At 30.8% G+C, this 20,365-nt stretch overlaps 1 protein-coding gene across 3 annotated transcripts; it reads right to left on the reverse strand.

The window, feature by feature from the left end:
• Nucleotides 1-3,431: 3,431 nt before the first annotated feature.
• LOC108483500 (ADP-ribosylation factor GTPase-activating protein AGD3) lies at nt 3,432-11,347 on the reverse strand. Of its 3 annotated transcripts, none has more exons than XM_017786943.2 (19): nt 10,910-11,347; nt 10,033-10,109; nt 9,281-9,381; nt 8,905-8,975; nt 8,460-8,522; nt 8,190-8,234; nt 7,990-8,055; nt 7,825-7,872; nt 7,629-7,724; nt 7,494-7,535; nt 7,002-7,208; nt 6,780-6,911; nt 6,444-6,668; nt 6,178-6,264; nt 5,759-6,094; nt 5,297-5,442; nt 5,088-5,181; nt 4,386-4,873; nt 3,432-3,878 (listed from the first exon to the last, which is right to left on the reverse strand). In XM_017786943.2, exons 1-19 carry the CDS (start codon nt 10,952-10,954, stop codon nt 3,764-3,766), a joined length of 2,484 nt encoding a protein of 827 aa, XP_017642432.1. In that variant the 5' UTR covers nt 10,955-11,347; the 3' UTR covers nt 3,432-3,763. The 3 variants fall into 3 exon arrangements, with proteins under 3 accessions (XP_017642432.1, XP_052887644.1, XP_017642433.1); XM_053031684.1 differs by lacking the exon at nt 10,910-11,347 and adding an exon at nt 10,418-10,897; XM_017786944.2 differs by lacking the exon at nt 6,444-6,668.
• Nucleotides 11,348-20,365: the final 9,018 nt, after the last annotated feature.

The following is a 20,365-nucleotide window of genomic DNA, read 5'->3' on the forward strand; positions in this document are numbered from 1 at the left end:
TTTTGAAAAGTACAAGGACTAAAAATAATCAAATTAAAGTATAGGAACTAAATCCATAACTTTTGTGAAGTACAATGACTTATAGCATAATTTAACTTAAAATATTTGGTAACATTCAAAACCAACAACTTTGTAATGATAAAAAAATCGTATATTTTTACTTTCAAGAATTTAATTCCTCTACTTTTCAAATTTCAAAATTTACTTCAAATTGTTAAACCGTTAAATTTCCTAATATGATATTTTGAAATTAAAAAAAACCTTCACTTAGCAGCCATATAACCAAAAATATATATATTACCGATGTTAATAATTGGAATTATATTTTTAAAATCGAAATATTTGAGGATTAAATTATTTAAAATAAAAATAAAAACTAAATTCTAAATATGTGAAAAGTATAAAAATTAATTTTTTTAATAATATAATGGAATTGCTAAATAAATGGGTTGTTAGGAAACCAGGATGTATGTAGACAGGTTTTAGGCAAAGTGCCACGTCAGTGAGGACCAAATTATGATTTTAAAAATATTATAATTTATAATTATATAATCAAAACATATCATAATCAAGTGTTGCATTCATAAAATACTCAATAATTAATAAATCCAACTTTAATAAACAAATTAAAATACAATTAATGTGTTTTAAACCTACATCTCAATCATTAAAGCTAAAACTCTCCTCCGATCGGCTTTTTAACGGGTTGGTATTGTTCTTAATTGAAGTTTTATCTTTTGACTGTAAGGAGAGTTCAAGTGCTTGAAATTACTTGAAAAGGTGACGAATTCAACTGAGAAAAATATTTTATCGGACCTGATCGCATGTGTGGTGCATGACCACCTACCAAGGAAATATGGACATTTGTGCTAGGTAGGGGTTGAACCCATGCTCTTTTATAGCCTTGTTAGGCAATTATGTGATTCAACGATGCACTTTTTCTCTTTCGAACCTACTATCTCTTTAAATAACTTTAATCACTTTGGCACTCATTAAGTCGAGAGACAACTTTAGCAAACGACAAACGATACTTAGAAGACTTCACTAAAAGAAAGTGGCAAAACTACTGGGCTAGTAAGGGCCCCAACCCCCCTAAAATGAATTTTTTTCATATGGCCCCTTTAAAAATTTTAAAATTTTAAATTAGTAAATGTAAAATTACAGTTTAGCCCTTAAAAATATAAAATTTTAATTTAATCATCTAATAATTATAAATATATAGCCTATCAAAATAATAAAATTATAATTTTTCTATCGTAAAAATTTATAATTTAATTTCACCCTTTAAAAAAAATTCTAATTTTGCCCCTACTTAAAGAAGTCGCCTCTCCTTAATCAAAATTTTTAATTCAATAAATCATTAAAAATTTATAATAATAAAACAAGTAAAAATAGTTCAATCAATTTATACCGATTCAAGCTCAACCAATCTAAAACTTTTTCCTAAACCGCTACTCCGACCGACTCCTTTACCCTCAACATATAAAAAATTTAATACACAATTAATTATTTTCATAATCTAATATTAATTAGTGTGGCGTGAACGCAATTAAAAGAGAGGAAAGGTGGGTAGAAAATGAATGAAAATATTTGTTAAAATGGAAGCACCGGAATCACGTGGTGGAATGTTTTTATGACTGACATGCCTTAATTTTAATCGTGTAATTTGTATTTAAATTAAGAGTTAAATATAAGATTAATATTTAAATTTATCTATTTTTATATTGGTATTTATAATTTTTTCATTCAAGATTAGTATTCTAAATTTTTTTCTGTCATTTAAATCGATACTTAAACTTAACGATATTAAATTTAGGATACGTGATAAAATAATATTTTGACCATTAAATAAATAAAAAAGTTAATTAAAGGGAAAATTGCATTAAAACAACGTGATCGCGAGAATAGCGACCTGTGGGCTTGAAATCGTATTGGTGTGAGTGAGCCGACTATTTTACTAAAGTCGGTCTGCTACTTCGTCCTGTTTCGTGCTTGTCGCTTCGCCTACTTCACGCAAAAAAACGATTTCATCGGTTGACCGTAAATTGCAATGCACTTAAAAAGTTTATTTTATTATTATTATTATTTTTTAATTTTGAGATTTGGAGTTATGAGTAGTTGGGTTAAAATGTAATAAATTACCATACTTTTTAAAAATTGAAATTGAGTTAGTAGAGATTAATTCTTTTATTTTTAAATTTTAAAATTTAAATTGAATTATTAATATTATTAAATTTAAGTTTATTATAATGCTATTTTTAGTTATACAATTATCAAGGAGATTTTTATTATTTCAAAATATCACAACTAATTTAACAAAAAAATAATGTTGACAATTAAATTTAAATTTTGAAATTTGAAAAGTAAAACTAAATTTCTAAAATAAAAGTATAAGCATTAAATTTTAAATTTTAAATTTAAAAGAAGTATAGAGACTTATGGCATATTTTGATCAAAATTAAAATATACTTTAAGTTCATTATTCTTCGTAAATTTAGAATTTAGTCCATGTGCTTATATTTTTCAAATTTTAATCCCTCCATTTTTAAAATTTTTAAAATTTAGTTCTAGTCGTTAGCACAGTTCTTTTTAAATTTGTTGGTGTGACATTTTGAAATAAAAAAATATTCACTTCACAATCATGTAACTAAAAGAATAATGTTGTAATGAACCTAAATTTATTAAAAAAATTAACAATATTAATAATTAAACTTGTATTTTTAAATAAGAAATTTTAAATAAGGAAAGCAAAGAAATTAAATTTCTTAGAATAAAAGTAAGGAATTAAAGACTAAAAGTACAAGGACTTGAAGCAATTTTTAACTTAAAAATGAAATTTGAGTAGATCCACTGGTTCAGGTTTTTGTATAGCTCAATACTTGTTTTTGTACCAACTTGTTTATACATGATAGTTTTATTTTAATAAAATGGAATTATATCAAAAAGCTTTTTTTTTAAATTGAATATAGTGATTAGTTAATTGAATATGATTAGGTAAAACAGAGATGAAAGATAAATTTATTTATTCATTTATTTATACTAACTTAAATTTTTGATTGAATTTGGTATCACAAATTAACCAAACACCAAAAAACAAATAAAGATAAATTTATAAGGAGAAGAAATTTATTAATAATATTAAATAAGTAATTTAATAAATTCAATTAGGTTCAACCAATTTAATTAAATAAATTATAAAAATAAAGAAAAATAATTATTAAAAATTAAAGAAAACTGATTCAAACAATTTTTTAACCCGATTTAACTGGTCTAACCCCTATTTCAAGATCAATGCTCCGATCAGTTCCCGACCTGATTTAAACAACATCGAGTTGTAATTATTTAATCGGAGATGCTCTCCGACTTGGGGATCCAACTTACTCCCAATTTGGAATCTAATCAAGATCAATGTGACTACCGAATACGAGAAGTTATTCGACAGATATATATATATATATATAGAAAGCAGAACAAAGCATCTGAATAAAACAAATGTAAGAACACAGAATTGCCCTAAAATCTAATCCTCAACTCAACAGCTCCCACCATGAAAAGGAACAAAACTAACAAACACCAAACACATTGCATGCCATTGCCTTTACCACATTCCATTTTCACTCTCCTCTAAAATCCCTCATCAAACCAAACACTACTGACATCCATACATTTAGTAAATTACACACACACAAAAAAAAAACGAATACGATTTTCAAATTCCACACTTCAGGTTCGAGTCGTACTTACTTGCTTTTTTTTGTGGAATTTACCGGTTGGCGTCTGCTAATAAAGCAAGGACCTCACTGTCACTGATATTAGATTCTACTGCAAGTTCAAGAGGGGTTTTCCCTTCCCTATTTATCGCACGTGCATCTGCTCCCCTGCAAAAACCACATAAATTGTCATGACATTCCAAATACGGTGGATACGATGTATACGGGTAAAAGTACCATAGAAGTCTCTGTACTAGAAGTCAGATTGCATTTTAACTCTTCTACTTAAAAAATAGGCAAATTAGTCCTATTCGTTAGATCAAAAGATCAAATTGGTTCTCTATTAAAAATTTCATTCATTTATACGTTTTAAAATTTACGTGGCTGATAAAATATTCGGATAGTGACACGTGGCATGCCACATCTACCTCATGCTGACGTATAGGAATTAGTTTTTAACAGTAGAAACTAATGAAATTTTTAACAAACTAACTAGTTTGCTCTTTGATTTAACATACAAGGATTACTTTACCCATTTTTGAGTAAAGGCAAAATGCAATTTGACATCTAGTACAGGCATCTCGATGATACTTTTACTGTTGTATATGGTATGCAGATCAAAGGCATGAAAACAATGCAGATATAAACACAATGTAGCAAAGATGAGTAAATCACCTGGTAAGTAGTAATTTAGCAAATGCCGTTTTGCCTCGGTGAATACATCGATGAAGTGGCGTTTGACTTCTTGAATCCATTGCATTTATATTTGCTCCATATTGTAATAGAAGTTCAAGCATGCCAATGTCTGCAGTTTCACAGGCAAGGTGAAGTAGGGTGCAACCATCTAAATCGTCTGAGATTTGGCTCTCACTGGTTCCCAACAAGTTGAATGAGCTAGCAGAGGATCTATCAGATGAATCTGCTGTTATGTAACTGGAGCTGTTATCAGCATTCGCATGTTCTTGCAGTAGCAGCGCTTTGGCAAGGGTTAATGAAGGCCCGGGAGATTGTTCGTACACTGCATTTATATCTGCTTCACAACTAACAATATAACGGTATACAGCCTTCTTGTCATTGGCACGAACGCCCTCCCAAATCTGTTGTGCCACGGGATTAGGATGTTGCTTGTCTTTAGGCCTGCGGACGAAAAGCTTTTCCGCGTACTGCGATCAAAAGAAAACAGAAATTTCCGTCAAGTTTATGCTAGTTGAATAATTGTAAATTGTTAGAAATCTATGTATATATTTTGAAAATATTGTCGGACTTTCAGAATCATCATAATTAAAAAATAAAAATAAAAATAAATAAAAGATCATCTTACGCAACTATCTAAAATAATAATAATGTAAAGAATAGAATACATGGGAAATGCTTAACCTTTGCATGAATGAACTTCTCCTTTGCAGATATAGAATCAGTATGACAAGGCTTGCCCGTAAGAAGCAACTGCAGTTTATCAGACTTGTAAAAGCTTCATCACCGGAATAACAAGCGTTAGTAACAAGCAGCAAAAGAATCAAGTTCGGTTTTATATTACTGGAAATATCTTATTTTAAACATATATAAATTAAAATATATATATTTACCCCGCAAGGGTGAGATCAACATGGAGAGCACTTCTTGACTGCAAAAATTCCTCCCAAACTGAGTTAGCAAAGGTATTGCCGAGAGATTGAAACAAACCTATAACAGAGGGCTCCCATACTTTTACATCGAGAGTAAGTGATCGAACCTGAAATATTAACCAACAGAAAATTAAGAGTTACATAAATGATGAGGCAAGATTGGTACCATTACCGAGTGATTTTTTTTTTTCCAGAGTAAAGAGTTCATTTCAGTAGAAAACATTTTGTCTACGGAAACAACTAATACAAACTCCAACAAGCAAGATCAAGCTACTCCTTCATTACTCTGAACCATTGACTGATTAAACGTAAGAAAATCAAGAGAAAGAACAATCGATAAATGAAATACTTTAGTTTTAGCAATGCAGGATTCTCAATAAGGAATGCAGAAAAAAGGTAATATATATAATTTATTAAATTTACCTTTGATATGTGAACACCAAGATTACGGTGAACACCGGAACATTCAATACAAACAAGAACACCCAGATTCAAAGATGCCCAATCGGGTTCAGGGGCACCACAATCTGCACATTTATCATTGCCGCATACTCTTCGCAGTACATCAATTGGCTTTTCGATTTTTATAGAGGACCTTAGATGTTGTGAAGCTTTTGATTGGTGTTCATTATGTGCATTAACAAGGTTTCTCTCAGAGGTATATTCTTCGCCAGCAGTATGATCAAAATCAGAACTTTCAAACGAACTCTCACTGGTAGATCGATGATGACCACTTCCCATGGGACTAGAAGAAAGACACTGAAACAGTATTGGAATATAATTGTCAATATAATGATAAGGAAATTGATACTTGAAACTCATGCTACATCTTTAATAATTACCCTCTCAGGAGCCTGAGAATTAAGTAATGAAGCAATAACCCCAGTTATTTTCTCAATCCAATCCATCTGATCTAGTGCACTCTCTGCCTGCACTGACAAGCACAATCAAACATTATTGAGGATCAATTGCCAAATAATAACCCTCAATCCTACACAAGTGTAACATTTTTGGCATAATGATTTGTCAATAGGTTGATCCCAGAAACGATTTGTGTGTATACATATATTAACCCCTATAAGAACTACAGCCCACGCATAAGTCATACCTGCAAAGTGTAATTCTTTGTTGGAGAAATTATCCTAAAACAAAATCTCAAATCTGACTGGTCAGCATCAACTTTAATAGTTGATGTAAGCAGGTTCACAGTGTGATGGGCAACAGATTTTTCATCATGTATGCCACCATGATTATGAGAAGAAAGCCACCGACCCAATAATCCAGATCCAAGATCAGAGTTATTTCTCTGACCGGAAAGGTGGCTGCCAGACCCCTAACAATAGATGAACAATTATAAGAGCAGAAAAGAGCATTGATCATAGAATGAACTTCAAACCCTGGTTCTCAATATTTTTTCCAAAGGGCAGAACAGGAAGATTCTTACAGATGATTTACTAATCTGCTTGCGGTAGTAATACAACATTCCTCGGCTATCAAGGACAAAAAATCTTCTTTTCCAGTCTCCTCTTAAGTTTGACGAACGTTTTGAGAGATAGCCTTGTCGAATAGTTTGAACCTGGAGGAGTATTTTTTAGTTTTAGAAGCAGATTGATGGGACTAATACAATCTCACAAACAGAGCTCTGAGATAAAAAGCTTCTTTAAACCTTTCCCTTTGCAGCAGACTGCATAACTGCCTCTATCATTTTATGTGAACTTCTACCTATTGCTTGTATACCATCTCCGTTAGGAGAACCATTAGAAGACCATCTACTCTCTCTGGCAACCTGCCTTTTGTACTCCTGCATTCTTTCATTTAAAGCTGCCTGCTCATAGTTTGATCTTTCTCTTGATTGTCGTGCATAAGTCAAGACCTGCAGGACTTGTATTTCAACAATGAGCACACAATCAATAGTATAGTGAATCCACGGATGTAGGTATAATCAAAAAGGACAAGATACAACTTTTTTCCCTGCTATGGTTTGCTTGCATTTAATAACCTGCTATGATTAATCTATCAAATAATATTTGGTATAGGATATTATTTTTCTTCTCTTTTGAGGAAATGAAGTGGATGAAGGAAAGAAAGCTAAGCTAGAGAAGATGTAGAGATATTTGTCTTAGTCTAGAGAAAACTTGTATGATAATTGATAACAAACCTGATTAATATATGGCTCCATTTGATGCAATAATTCATAACCCTACAAATGAACAAAACTTATAATAAGAAGAAATGCACTAAGCAAGTGATAGAAACATGAGAAAGAAATTGAGAAGTCCTGCCATGTGATCACCTGTTTGAAGTAACGACGATGTGCATCCATAGTCCCACTGACTGCTTCCAGAAACTCAAATCTCTTTTTTGCTTCAACATTTGAAAGAGCAGTTACCTGTAATTATAAACCACAGTGCTCTCATTACATATCTTGAACATTCTGAACTATCACAGCAACATCAATTTAGAAAATGATCAGCAAGCAATTCACTCACTAGATTGAAACGAGCTTGCTCAAATGTTGACCTCGCATTATGAAGTTCCTAGAATAACTCCAACAATGTCAGAGTACTTAGGGACTTTCCATCAATATGATAGATACATAGGTAAGAATGTCAGATACAAGAAAATAGAAACTATCAAGCCATTTTGCAATATACCTCTTCCAAAACATTGACAATATCACTCTTCGTACTTTTCCTCAGTGAAAGAAACTTTTCCCGAGCCTGTAAGATTATTCAAATTGGCAATATATAGCTATGAATATGATTTTAGACCAACTTAAGACCTATAATATCACATTCAAGAAACATTAAATCATGCCAACAAACCACACTAGCAAAAAAAGCATCTAAAGCACCTGGTCATAAATGAGACTAGCCTTGTCGAAGCGCTTACGTGCTTCCTGCACTAAGATAAGATTTTTAAAACCAACAGTTAATCAAATAAAATAGATGATGTATAACTATGCACATATTACTAAACCTCAGATGAACCTATATCAGAGCAAAAAATATCAACCTATTTTTCTAGCAAGAGTTAATTTGGTTGCCAACTTTAACTTAGTTCCACATCCTCCCAAATTTATAGGGCTGCTTAAATCTCAAAAGCAAGAAGAACCAGGGGTTACCTTGACCTCAAGTAAATCAGTATCAACAAACTGCACTAATCTTTCATTTAGCTCGGTTTCAACCTGAGAAAGAAAAGAAAGCAGTTTGCTATTTTCAACACTATTTTAAATCAATATGATTGAACAATAAACTATATACAGTGTTGAAGTTTAATATATTTATAACATTTACATTCTCACAATGTTCAAAAGAGAGATCTAAAAATGACAAGAGATCAGTTTTTAAGATTGTGCACTGCAATTTTAGATAGCCAGTAAGAAAATAACAAACAAAAATATTCATTTATGACTGAAATTTCTAAAATATGAATCAGTCTTTCAGTGACTATTCTTGTAGCAGCAGTTCGAGAGTGTCAAATAATTGAATTATCCAAGATCAGTCATTTTCATATCCTCACTTTCGTAAATTTGGTATTCATGCTCAGAAGATACTTCAGAAATTTACCTGGGATCGAAGAATTTCCTTGTATGTCCCAATTTCTCTCAACGCTATGGTAAACTTGGTCATAACAGGCCCTAAAGAAGTGGGAAAAAAAGGGTACAATTATTGCTATGATGCCATAAAAATCATTGCACCAGAATAAATCTTCATGTGATGCTTGAACAAAAGAACAAAATGACAAAGTAATAAGGAGGCTTTTGGACATCTTATGGGGATCAACCCAACAAATATTACAACCGGAAGCATTACAGCAACAACAGTGAAGCGACTACCACTAAAGACTGCCCAATCACTTCAAGGTGCGTATGCATCAAGTATCAACCAACATTCAAGCAATTCCAATAAACAACTTTCGCACAAAGATTGAGCAAATACATACCTCCAAAAGCCACACTAATATTGTCATTATGGCCCCCACCAAACATTTCAAGGGCATTTGCAAAGGCGATGTCCCCATCATATCCCTCCCCAAGTCCTTCACTGCAATCAGAAAAAAAAACATGCAAATGAATATTTCAGAAACTTATGGCTCCAATAGCAAGCAGTGGCAACCCCACAGCACCTCCTTCCCTCTTCCAAGGACAAAACCCAAGAAGAAAAAGAATAAAAAGTCTATTCCAGTTGAGGGCTACAATTATGTAACTAGTTTTACAGAAATGGAAAATATTTGTATCAGCATCCTCAAGTAAACGAAAGTGTCGACTTAACACAGATTTCCATCAATTAGTTGAAGGGTGAAGTACCAAAAATAATAATGCATACAAAAATGTCAGTTTTTCTTTGAATGCAAGGCTGCATTAGGTTTTTGTATCAGATGCTTGACCAGCATGTACGAGGAACGTTTTTAACATATGAGACTTCCTCAAAACAGCAGAAATGTAGGAACAAGAATAGGTTATGACAATTAATTTACACAATTGACATCCTTTATGTTCAAGAGGCATAAATAAACAAACATAAACCAATACTTAGCGCATTTGTGAAAGACATACTGGGCTATTTCTTTATTTAGATTAGAAATCTTAGCTTGGCCATGTCACATTCTCATACATATCAGTTCATAAGGCAAAAAGAGATCTTGCTTACTGAAAACAAAAGATACACGGATAAAATTTGATGATCTAAACATACGTGTATTTTCGACATCCTTTAAAAAACCTTAAGCTTCTCTCCCGTAACAACTCCGCGCTTTCCTCCATGCATTGTATCTGTCTCACCAAACAAAACAAATGAATTACCAATATATGATCCATAAGTAACTAAACAGATGCATTTTCTGACAAGGTTCTATTATCAGCATGTGTAGAAAACAAAATAAACATGACAAGAGATCGAATAACTTACTCTGAAACCTAAAATCAAAATAAAGGCGAAAAAGACAATCACTAATGAATTGGAAGCATGGAAACAACATCCATTTCTCATAAAAATCAGAGAAGCTAACCAAACTATGATCTTCGTAGGCATAACAACAGCTCAAAATCCAAGAGAAACAACAGTTCGAAGATGTCCTCACCATAACCATGTTAATAGTAAAGGAAAACAATGTCTTAAAAGCAAAATTAGATACTCCATCCCATTACAATCAGCATTTTACCAAGACAAATTTAGATGTAGGATTGGCACTTGATAAACATAGTCATGATAAAAAGTTCACCAGGAATATATCATAAAAGGATCTTAATTAACTCTAAATTAAAAAGCATAAGAAGCCATCTGATAATTGAAAACCTATAGTACCTAATAATACAAACCATCATCAATCAGTCCCTAAAAGCCACAAATTAATATCTATTCATCATCAAGCTAAATATCTAAATTTTCTAAAGCAGCCAAACGCTTGTTTACTTATTTTCTTCTTCTTATTTTACCCTTTAACAGCAGAATGCAAAAAAAAAGGAGCACTAAAGTTCACTAAAACGGCAATCAAATTACGCAACCCGAAATAATAAAGCTAAAAAATTAAACCTCGAACACCAAGCACTAAGCAAGCGAAAAGAGAGTGAACCTGCTTGCGGAACATGGGAGAGTCATCGAGCTTAGCGAAATGCATTGTGGAAGCGACGATTCTTTGTTCTCTTTACGATGAATCTTAGTTACCATCACACTGATGATGTTCGATCCTTCGTATGAATAAAAAAAAAAAACTCACGAGATCTCTTTTTCAGCTCGATTTAAACCTCCACAAAAGATTTTTGAAAAAATTAAAAAAGACGAATTTACTTGAAGAGCTTAATTAACGAAGAATAATCAGCTTTCAAAGAAATTCAGCTCGAATTTCATGGATTTTCTGGTGTTTAAGTTAAAGAAGAAAAAAAAATTAATTTATTTTTGCATAAAGTTTGTTTACTGTAGAATTTTTAGTTTTTTTTTTTTTTCACTTTTCTATTTTGTTTCAAAGCGGGCAAGAAAAAAACAAACCCAGAAACCAGAAAAGGCAGAAAAAAAAGGTAAAGTGAGAAAGAAAACATGAGTTTTAGAAAAAGGTTAAAATCTGATCCAAGTCCCTACACTCTTCATACATTTGAAGATTAGTCCTTCCTTCTTATTTTACTTTTACTTTTCTAATTTCAAAATTGAAGTCCAATTGTTAATCTCGTTAAAACTTATTCCGTTACTAAATAGAATAATTTTAATGGTTTTAACAATTGAACTACATTTTTAAATTCAAAAATTAAAAATTAAAATAAAAGTAAAGGACTAAATTCTAAATATACAACAAGCACAAAAAAACTTGATACATATTTTAACCTTTTAAAAATGTCATCTCATTTTTCTCCTGATATAAAAACCATGCTATAATCTTAGTTAATTCCATTGTTTTTAGAACCCAACATATAGTTAAACTAGTCAATCTACCAATTCATCAATTCGACCGGTTCGACCAATTAAATTAAAAAATAAAAATTGGTTCAATTTATTTTTTTAGTTGATTCAATTGACCCATACCGTTTCAATATCATTCTTCGAATCAATACCTCGATCAATTCCCAATTCAAACATCATTAGTTACTTCCACTAGAGATTATTAAACTATTACCGAAATTCTAATTTGATTTAAATACCAATTAGATCAAATTCTTAAAAGCGTATATGAGCAACTTGAATCTAACACGGTAAAAATAATTCATATTAAATTTTATTGAAACTTAAATAATTCTAAAAATTGTAAACAATATTTCGTTTTATTCTCTCCATTTTCCCTTAATTGTTTTACTTTCTTTTTAATTCTTATATATGTATATATATATATGCTTAATTCCATCAAAATCCTTAAATTAGATTTTATTTTAAATTTGTCTACAAATTTCAAAATATTTTAATTAAGTCCTTGAAAATATAAATATCATATCAATTAATTCCATCCACTAGTCTCAGTGTTAATACTAGCTCGGATTTGAAGTTGAGCATATTTAAAATACATAAATCAAATTTTAAACACACGTAAATCTATCATATTGAACGATTTAGATATGATATGTTAAAAATTAACCTTTATAAATTTTACTGATATTATCTCTATGTGTCTTTTTACTGAAAAATTTAATATAGACTTAAATTTTGATTTACATTATATCTGAATCGACATTTAACGTCAAAACGGAAGTATAAAAGATAAAAAGACATGATTTAGACGATATTAATACTTTAAAAAATTCAATTAAAACGTTTCAAAATTCAACGATTGTTTTAAAATACAAGCCGCAATTTAAAGATGTAAAGTACAATTGAACCTAAATATATGCATTAGCGACTATAAAAGTACATTTGGGTCCCTATACTATTAAAAAGTAAGCAGATTGGTCCATCTATAATCAATCGGAGCACTTAAAACCTGTACTATTAAATTTAAAGTAGGTTGATAAAATTAATGACGTGGAACTATTGGATTAATAGTAGTTTAACCTGACGTGGAAATTTTAAAATTTATTGCATATACTTGTGGACGCATGAGACATGTTCAGACAAAATAGTAAAAAAAAAAAGTTTTATTTAATTTATACAAATTAAAACTTAAGAAAAAATTAAATAAAATATAACAAATAGAACATTAAAAAAATCATAGGTAGATCTGATATCAGCATGTTAATTTGGGAAGCCAAATTGTTAATTCCCTGATGGACGGATAATTTCTCCACAACTTCAGATTTGGACAATTAGTAATGGTGTGACTGGCAACCAAGGGTGGTGTTTCGTTGGATGCGTTGCTCTATCTCGTCTACTGCCGAGTGTGACGGCAAGATTTCTCTTATTCTGGAGCTGGGCATTTCAAAGGTTTCATTGATTTACAGGAATGGGGCTCAACAGAGGTGGCTGGGTTTTCTTTCGATATTTTACTTTGGTTGTGGGTAGGAGGTAGTAGCTGTATCTTTTTTTTATTTAGAATTTTCTTTGGTGTTTTACTTATAGTCTATCTGTGTCTTTATATGATGCGCTGTCGTTTTCATTAATAAATAATTGTAACTTTTATTCAAAAAAAATCACTAAAATTTCATCCAATTCATGATAATGTTATTATTTAACGTAACATCTAATTATAGCGGAATTCTTTTTAAATCAATGATTGTGGTTAAAAGATGAAAATAGGATGATTGTAATTATTTGATTAAGTAACGTTAGAAATTAGGAAATTGTGCTAGTGACTCAAAATTTGTTAAATCAATTATCAAATACATTATTTTTTACTGAAAATCAATTTCTCTTCTTTTTTGGTGTTGAAATCAGTTGATTTGGTTTAAAGGTAAACTCGCGTTTCTCAATGAAAAAACTTACATAACATGATCAACGGTGAATTGTTGTTTTTTGCTCTCTCTTTTTATTTCAATCGTTGATTTAAAAATACTCCAAATGATCCCATTGTAATGAAATCTTTAAATATACATCACTGTTCGTTTTGATTTAAACCCTAAATTTTTAACCTTAAAACCACTAATAAATAACTAAACATGTATTAGATTTGGACATTTTAAGGATAAATTGACACAAATACTTAAGGGTTAATGTAATTTTTGACTTCTAAATTTTACACTTAGATTCATTTTGGTACATGTATTTTTTTTTTTTGCCCATTTTGGTATATGAACTTGGTAATTAAGTCCACCTTTGGTCCCTAAAACTGTATCATGTAAAATTGTGCTAATATTATGCCACGTTATCACTTAATACTTGAAAAATTATTATTTTAAAATTTTTTAGATTATATATATTTATTTTCGAGGTACTAATGTGGTACAAATATCAAAAGTGTCATGCCATTGTACTTTTACGAAATCTAAGTTTAGATATTGAAGTCAACCCAGCTGCCAACTTCATGGGTCGAAATGGACCCAAAAAAATATCAGTACCAAAATGAACTTAATTACCAAATTCGGGAACTAAAAATTATATTAACCCAACACCTAAATATATAACATTTTTTTATACAAAATATATAACATTATCAACCCAAGTATGGCACAAAAACACTAACGCGAACTTTAGGCGCTGATCCAAAGGGGGCATGAATGGTATTTGGTCCCGTTAGATAAAAGGATACAATTACACTTTTAATCCCTCTAGTGAATTAGTAATTCAATTTAAGCTTTTTAATATAAAATTTTTGGTCTCTTATTTGTTTACATTTTTATCTCTAGCTCCCTTAATAAAAAGAATTATGAACATTGGTTCACAGGATATAAGATTATTTTTAGTAATAAGATTATCAAAATGCAAAATTACACATTACCAGGCATGTTATGTTACCGTTTTTATTCATTTGGACTAAATGTAAGTTATTTGGTTGACCGAATATAATATTATAAGAGAGCACATTTTACTAAATTGTCATATTATAAATTTTGTTCTTTTTTTTAACATATAGACGTTTTTAGTACATAAATTGTTCTTTTACCAAAGATGACTTTATAAAATTTTACAATAAATTTAGCAAAATAGCATGTCTCTAAAATGTACATATTTTTCTAAAATAATTAATTGTACTTGTGAAATTAGAAAAAAAGTGTATATTCCTAATTCAAAATGATTTTTGGTCTAATAAAATGAAATAAAGTAATTAAAAATTAGGGTAAATTGTAAAAAAAAATGTTGTGTTATTAAGGGAATATAAAATTACATAATAAATAATTGGTACGGAAATTTCCCTTTATATTTCAGAATCTTGATACTATTGGGAATGTGAGATTACCGATTCAAGATAATGTGACATTTTACTAAATTACCTTTGTAGAATTTGGTTTTTAACTGGCTTAGTTCATTTAAGAAATAAATTTTGTTGATCGAATTTTAACTCGATTAGTGTCAACATTGTTGCCAATGCAATACGACATAGGTTCAAATGCGCTGAAACGTATTATTCTCTTATTCAAGAGTTGGGGAGGAACTATGGTATACTGAACTATTCCACATTTAATAAATGCCAATTATTTTTCATTAAAAAAATATTTTTTAGCCTCAATTACATAAGTTATGATAATTATTGTTTTATTACAATTTATATACTAATGACTAGATATATTATGTTTAACTAAATTTATAAATCATAATTATAGTAATTCATAAAAAAGTTTGCATCACCAACCATAATTTATAATTAATATTTTATAATTGGGGGTGGAGAACGGATTGCTTTGGATTAATTCTAAACTCTCATAGCTACGACATAATACTTTTGTCACTAAGCTAAAAATTGTTGGCAATGTAAATATAATTAATATACTAATAAATAAAGCCTTAAAATAAATATGATATCTACTAATCCACTATTTAAATATATATATATATTTAAACTAGACTTAAATTCTGTTTTGGTAAAAAAGATAATTTAATTAAAATAAAAAATAGTAAATTTATTTAAAATTTGATTCAATTTATAATTCGAGATAATCTAAGGAATGAGTGATATTGGGATTATATTCTATATTATAGCATCTTGATATTATTTGAGGAATGTAAGATTAAATTACGGGTAATAAAAATATTTTGAATCCAATTAAGGTAATTTTAGTACAAAATATAAGATTACGGGATATAATCTTACATCAAGTGAACCAAACCTCCTAATCTCCAAAAGGACTAGAGACAATATACCAAGAAAATGACAAAAAAATTTATTTAAGACAAAATGTGCTTAAAGTCCATGTATTGTTTATATATTTAGAATTTAGTCCATTTACTTTTATTTTCAGAATTTAGTCCTATTTTTCATATTTAAAATTCCAACTCTAATTTTAAAATCATTCAAATTATTTTGTTAAATTCATTAGTGTGACATCTTTAAATAATAAAATACTCATTTAGTATCCATATACTAAAATAAATTATGTTGTCTTGGACTCGAATTTAACAAAAGAATTTTATCATTTATTTATTAGACTTTTAAATCCAAAAAATAGAGTAGGGGTGTAACCGAGACCAGGGTGAGCCCAAATATTGTCAAGCTTGAAATATAATCAAACTACTGGAGCTTGAGCTCAATTAAGCTTGTTTACCAAATTTGTACTCAAGCTTGAACACAACTCGATAATTAAGCTTAGGGTTAATAATATATATTAAGGGTAATATGTAATTTAATAATATAAGAATATGAAAAGCTCGATAAGGCTCAAGTGCCATTGTTACTAAGCTCAAATTTGCAGCTCAACCGATTGCTTGATCTTGGTTAGATAATTACTAAATCGAATTTGATTTTTTCCAAATTGAACTCGAATAGCTTGTAAGCATAAATGTCTCATTTATATCCTTAAAGTAGAAGGACTAAATTCCAAATATATAAAATATACAGACTTAGAGTAGATTTAAACCTTTATTTAAAATGAGTTGTTCATTGTCAAAAGATATTAGGAACGAAAGAAAAAAGGGGAATGAGAAAAGGTCCGACAAAGAGACAGGGGCAACCTTATCTGCAATAAGCAAAGCAAAGACAATGTCTTACTTTTTCAACACCTTGGCTTTAAATTAATCCAATTACCGAAAAAAAAAACTCGTAAATTATTCAAGTTTGATTTAAAAAAGAAATTAAAATTTGATTAAATTATTTTCGAGTAAAATTTTAATTATAGCAGTTTAAAATATCGAGCAAATTGAGTTTGAATAATTTACAAATAAGAGTTAACTTAATAATTTTATCCAGAAAATCAAGATAAAATTTTAAAATTTCAGAAAAGGCAAAGATTAAAAAAAAAATCATGTGTAAAGGGTTTAAATTAAATTATTGATTTTTTAAAGAGACTAAAAATATAAATTTCTTCCATTTAACCCGATGTTGAAAAATCTTAAAATAAATGTTTTAATTTATTTGAGGGATTAAATAAAAAATTTACCATTTGGCCGTGACTTACCTAGCGGTAGGCAAGGGCCTAAATTTTTTTTTGTGTATATATTATTGATCTTTTGATGTTAAATTACAATTTTAACCAAAAATTGCATTCAAGACAAGCTTGAACTTGAAATCGAGGTTTACATGAGCTAAGTTAAACTAAATTCAAATAATTTGATTTTATTTTGAGTCGAATTTGAGCTTAAATAATAATATTTAGTAGAGGTAGAATCGAATTTCGAACAGTGAACTTTGTATTGAGCTTAAACTGTTTAAAATTTGAACTCAGTTAGACTCGGCTACAAAATATAAAAACTTTTATTATTTAAATAAATAATTTTTTTCATAAAAATATATCTTGTAAATTAAAAGTGGATAATTTTGCAAGCATTAAAATACTTATATTATCAGAGGAGATTTTTTTTATTTCTTAATATATTTACCAGAGCGAGTTCAGTAACTAATTTTTCACATTCTGTAGACCCATTAATGGAGTAGATGCTGGCCACAGTTATTATGAATGTTAGAATTAAGTGACCCAAAATTCTTATTTAAATAAAATACGATGGAAAATAAAATAAAAGTAAAATCCATATAGAACTAGACTTCTTTTATTTTATTTTAGAATAAGGTTTTAAACCTTATTAAACTCCATCTATTTTATATTGATTAGGATAAGGTGTTTCAATCCTACTAGAATATGGCTTTGCAAGCCTATAAATAGACATAGTCTATTCCTCTTGTATTTGAGTAAAAATTTTTCGACATAGTGAATTTTCTTCTCCTCTGCCGTGGTTTTTTTCCGAAAGGGTTTCACGTAAAATTTATGTGTTCTTTATTTTTATTTATTTTATTCTATTTTATTTTTCACAAATTGGTATCGAGCTTAGGGTTATTCATCTCGATCACGGTAATGGCGTCTTTGAAGTATGAAATTCATTGTTGGATCGCAACACCGAGTTGCGTTGTGGCAAATTAAGATGCAAGCGCTTCTTGCACGATGGATCTAGAGGATGCCCTGCTAGGATAGATAAGATGCCTTCGACATTAACAGATGAAGAGAAAAAGCGTAAGGATCGAAAGGCATTAACACAATTACATCTCGCATTTGTCCAACGAAATTTTGCGGGATGTGATGAAAGAGAAACTACCATTGCATTATGGAAGAGGCTAGAACAAATATGTATGTCGAAAACTCTAACAAGCAAGTTGCATATGAAGCGGCGTCTTTATGCTCATCGTTTGGAGGAAGGTGCGTCGTACCGAACACTTAACGGTGTTTAAAGAAATTCTCTCAAACTTGGAGGCCATGGAGGTTCAAGATGATAAGGAAGATCTAGGGTTGATTCTACTTTGTTCGTTGCCCCGTCTTATTCAACCTTTAGAGACACGATTTTATATAGCCGCGAGTCTCTCACGATTGATGAGGTTTATGATTCTTTAACCTCGTATGATAAGATGAAGCATCTTGTGGTTAAACCCAACTCTCGGGGAGAGGGTCTCATTGTTCGTGGGAGACAAGACCGGAATGTTGATGATGATCGTGGTAGAACACGAGAACGGAATCCTCGTGGTAAATCTAAGGGTAGATCGAAATCTTCAAGCAGAGGTAAAACTTGCAACTTCGCAAGAAGAAAGGGCACATTAAACTGAGTGCTATAAGCTACAAAATAAGATTAAAAGGGAGGTGCGAATCAAAAGGAAAACAACGAAAAATTCGGTGAAGTGATGTTGTAGAAGACTACGCGATGGTGAACTTCTAGTTGCTTCATCAATGATTCTAAAGTAAGCGAGAGTGGATACTTGATTCAGTGCACCTTCCACATGAGTCCCAATCGGGATTGGTTTACAACTTATGAAACAATGTCTGAAGGTGTTGTTTTGATGGGAAATAATGCTTCATGTAAAATCACGGTGTTGGAACAATTAAAGTTAAGATGTTTGATGGAGTTGTCGAACACTTAGTGACGTGCGGCATGTTCGAATTGAAAAGAAATTTAATTTCGTTGAGTACTCTTGATTCAAAAGTGCAGATACACAATGAAAGTGGGGTTTTAAAGATTTCAAAGGGTCCTTGTTGTGATGAAAGGGCAAAGAAAGATTGCCAAGTTATATGTTTCTGAGGTTCTCTTATTCTTGGTGATGCATTGTCGCTTCCTCTTCCTTGTCGATGATGATATTACTAAACTTTGGCATATCGCCTAGGGCATATGAGTGAAAATGGCATGGCGAAATTAAGCAAAGAGGACTTCTTAATGGGCAAGGAATTTGCAAACCGAATTTCGTGAGCACTTTGTGTTTTGGGAAGCAAAAGAGAGTTCGATTCACTAGAGGAATCCATAACACGAAGGAAGCGTTGGAGTATATCCATTACGATCCGTGGGGGCCGTCCGAGTGCCTTCGAGAGGTGGAGCTAATTATATGCTGACCTTTATTGATGATTTTTCCGAGAAAAGTTTGGGCGTTCTTCCCGAAGCGAAGCGATGTGTTTTCCACATTTAAGTCTTGGAAAATTATGATTGAAAAAGACGGAAAAGCAGATAAAATACCTCCGTATAGACAATGGCTTAGAGTTACATTCGATGAGTTTAATAGATTGTGCAAGTCGAAGGGATCATGAGACACTTGACGATTCGTCATACTCCACAAAGAAAGCGGCGTTGCGAGCGAATGAACGAGCGATCATGGAGAAGGTTCGATGTATGTTGTCAAATGCCAACTTACGAAGTCATTTTGGGCGAAGTAGCCTCTCTGCATGTTTTTGATCAACCGATCTCCATCCGTTGCCATTGAGAAAATACTCCACAAGAGGTATGGTGCGGTAATCCCGCTAATTATTACGATTTAAAGATTTTTGGGTGTCTGCGTATGCTCATGTTGATAATGGAAAATTGGAACCAAGATCCATTAAATGCGTTTTCTTGGTTATAAAGTGGTGTAAAAGGCTATAAGTTATGGTGTCTGAAAATAGAAAAGTTGTGATTAGCGAGATGTTGTTTTGATGAAACCGCTATGCTACCTAACTTATCTCTTAAAGACTCTTCCAATAAAGAAAACCAAAAGCGGTGGAGCATCGATTAATCGAATCAACTCCTCAAGCCAAGAAAAATTGATAATAGAGTTGCTTCTTCACATAATACTCTATCGCCA

Source organism: Gossypium arboreum, chromosome 1 (genome assembly GCF_025698485.1).
Source record: "Gossypium arboreum isolate Shixiya-1 chromosome 1, ASM2569848v2, whole genome shotgun sequence".
Taxonomy (NCBI): Eukaryota; Viridiplantae; Streptophyta; class Magnoliopsida; order Malvales; family Malvaceae; genus Gossypium; species Gossypium arboreum.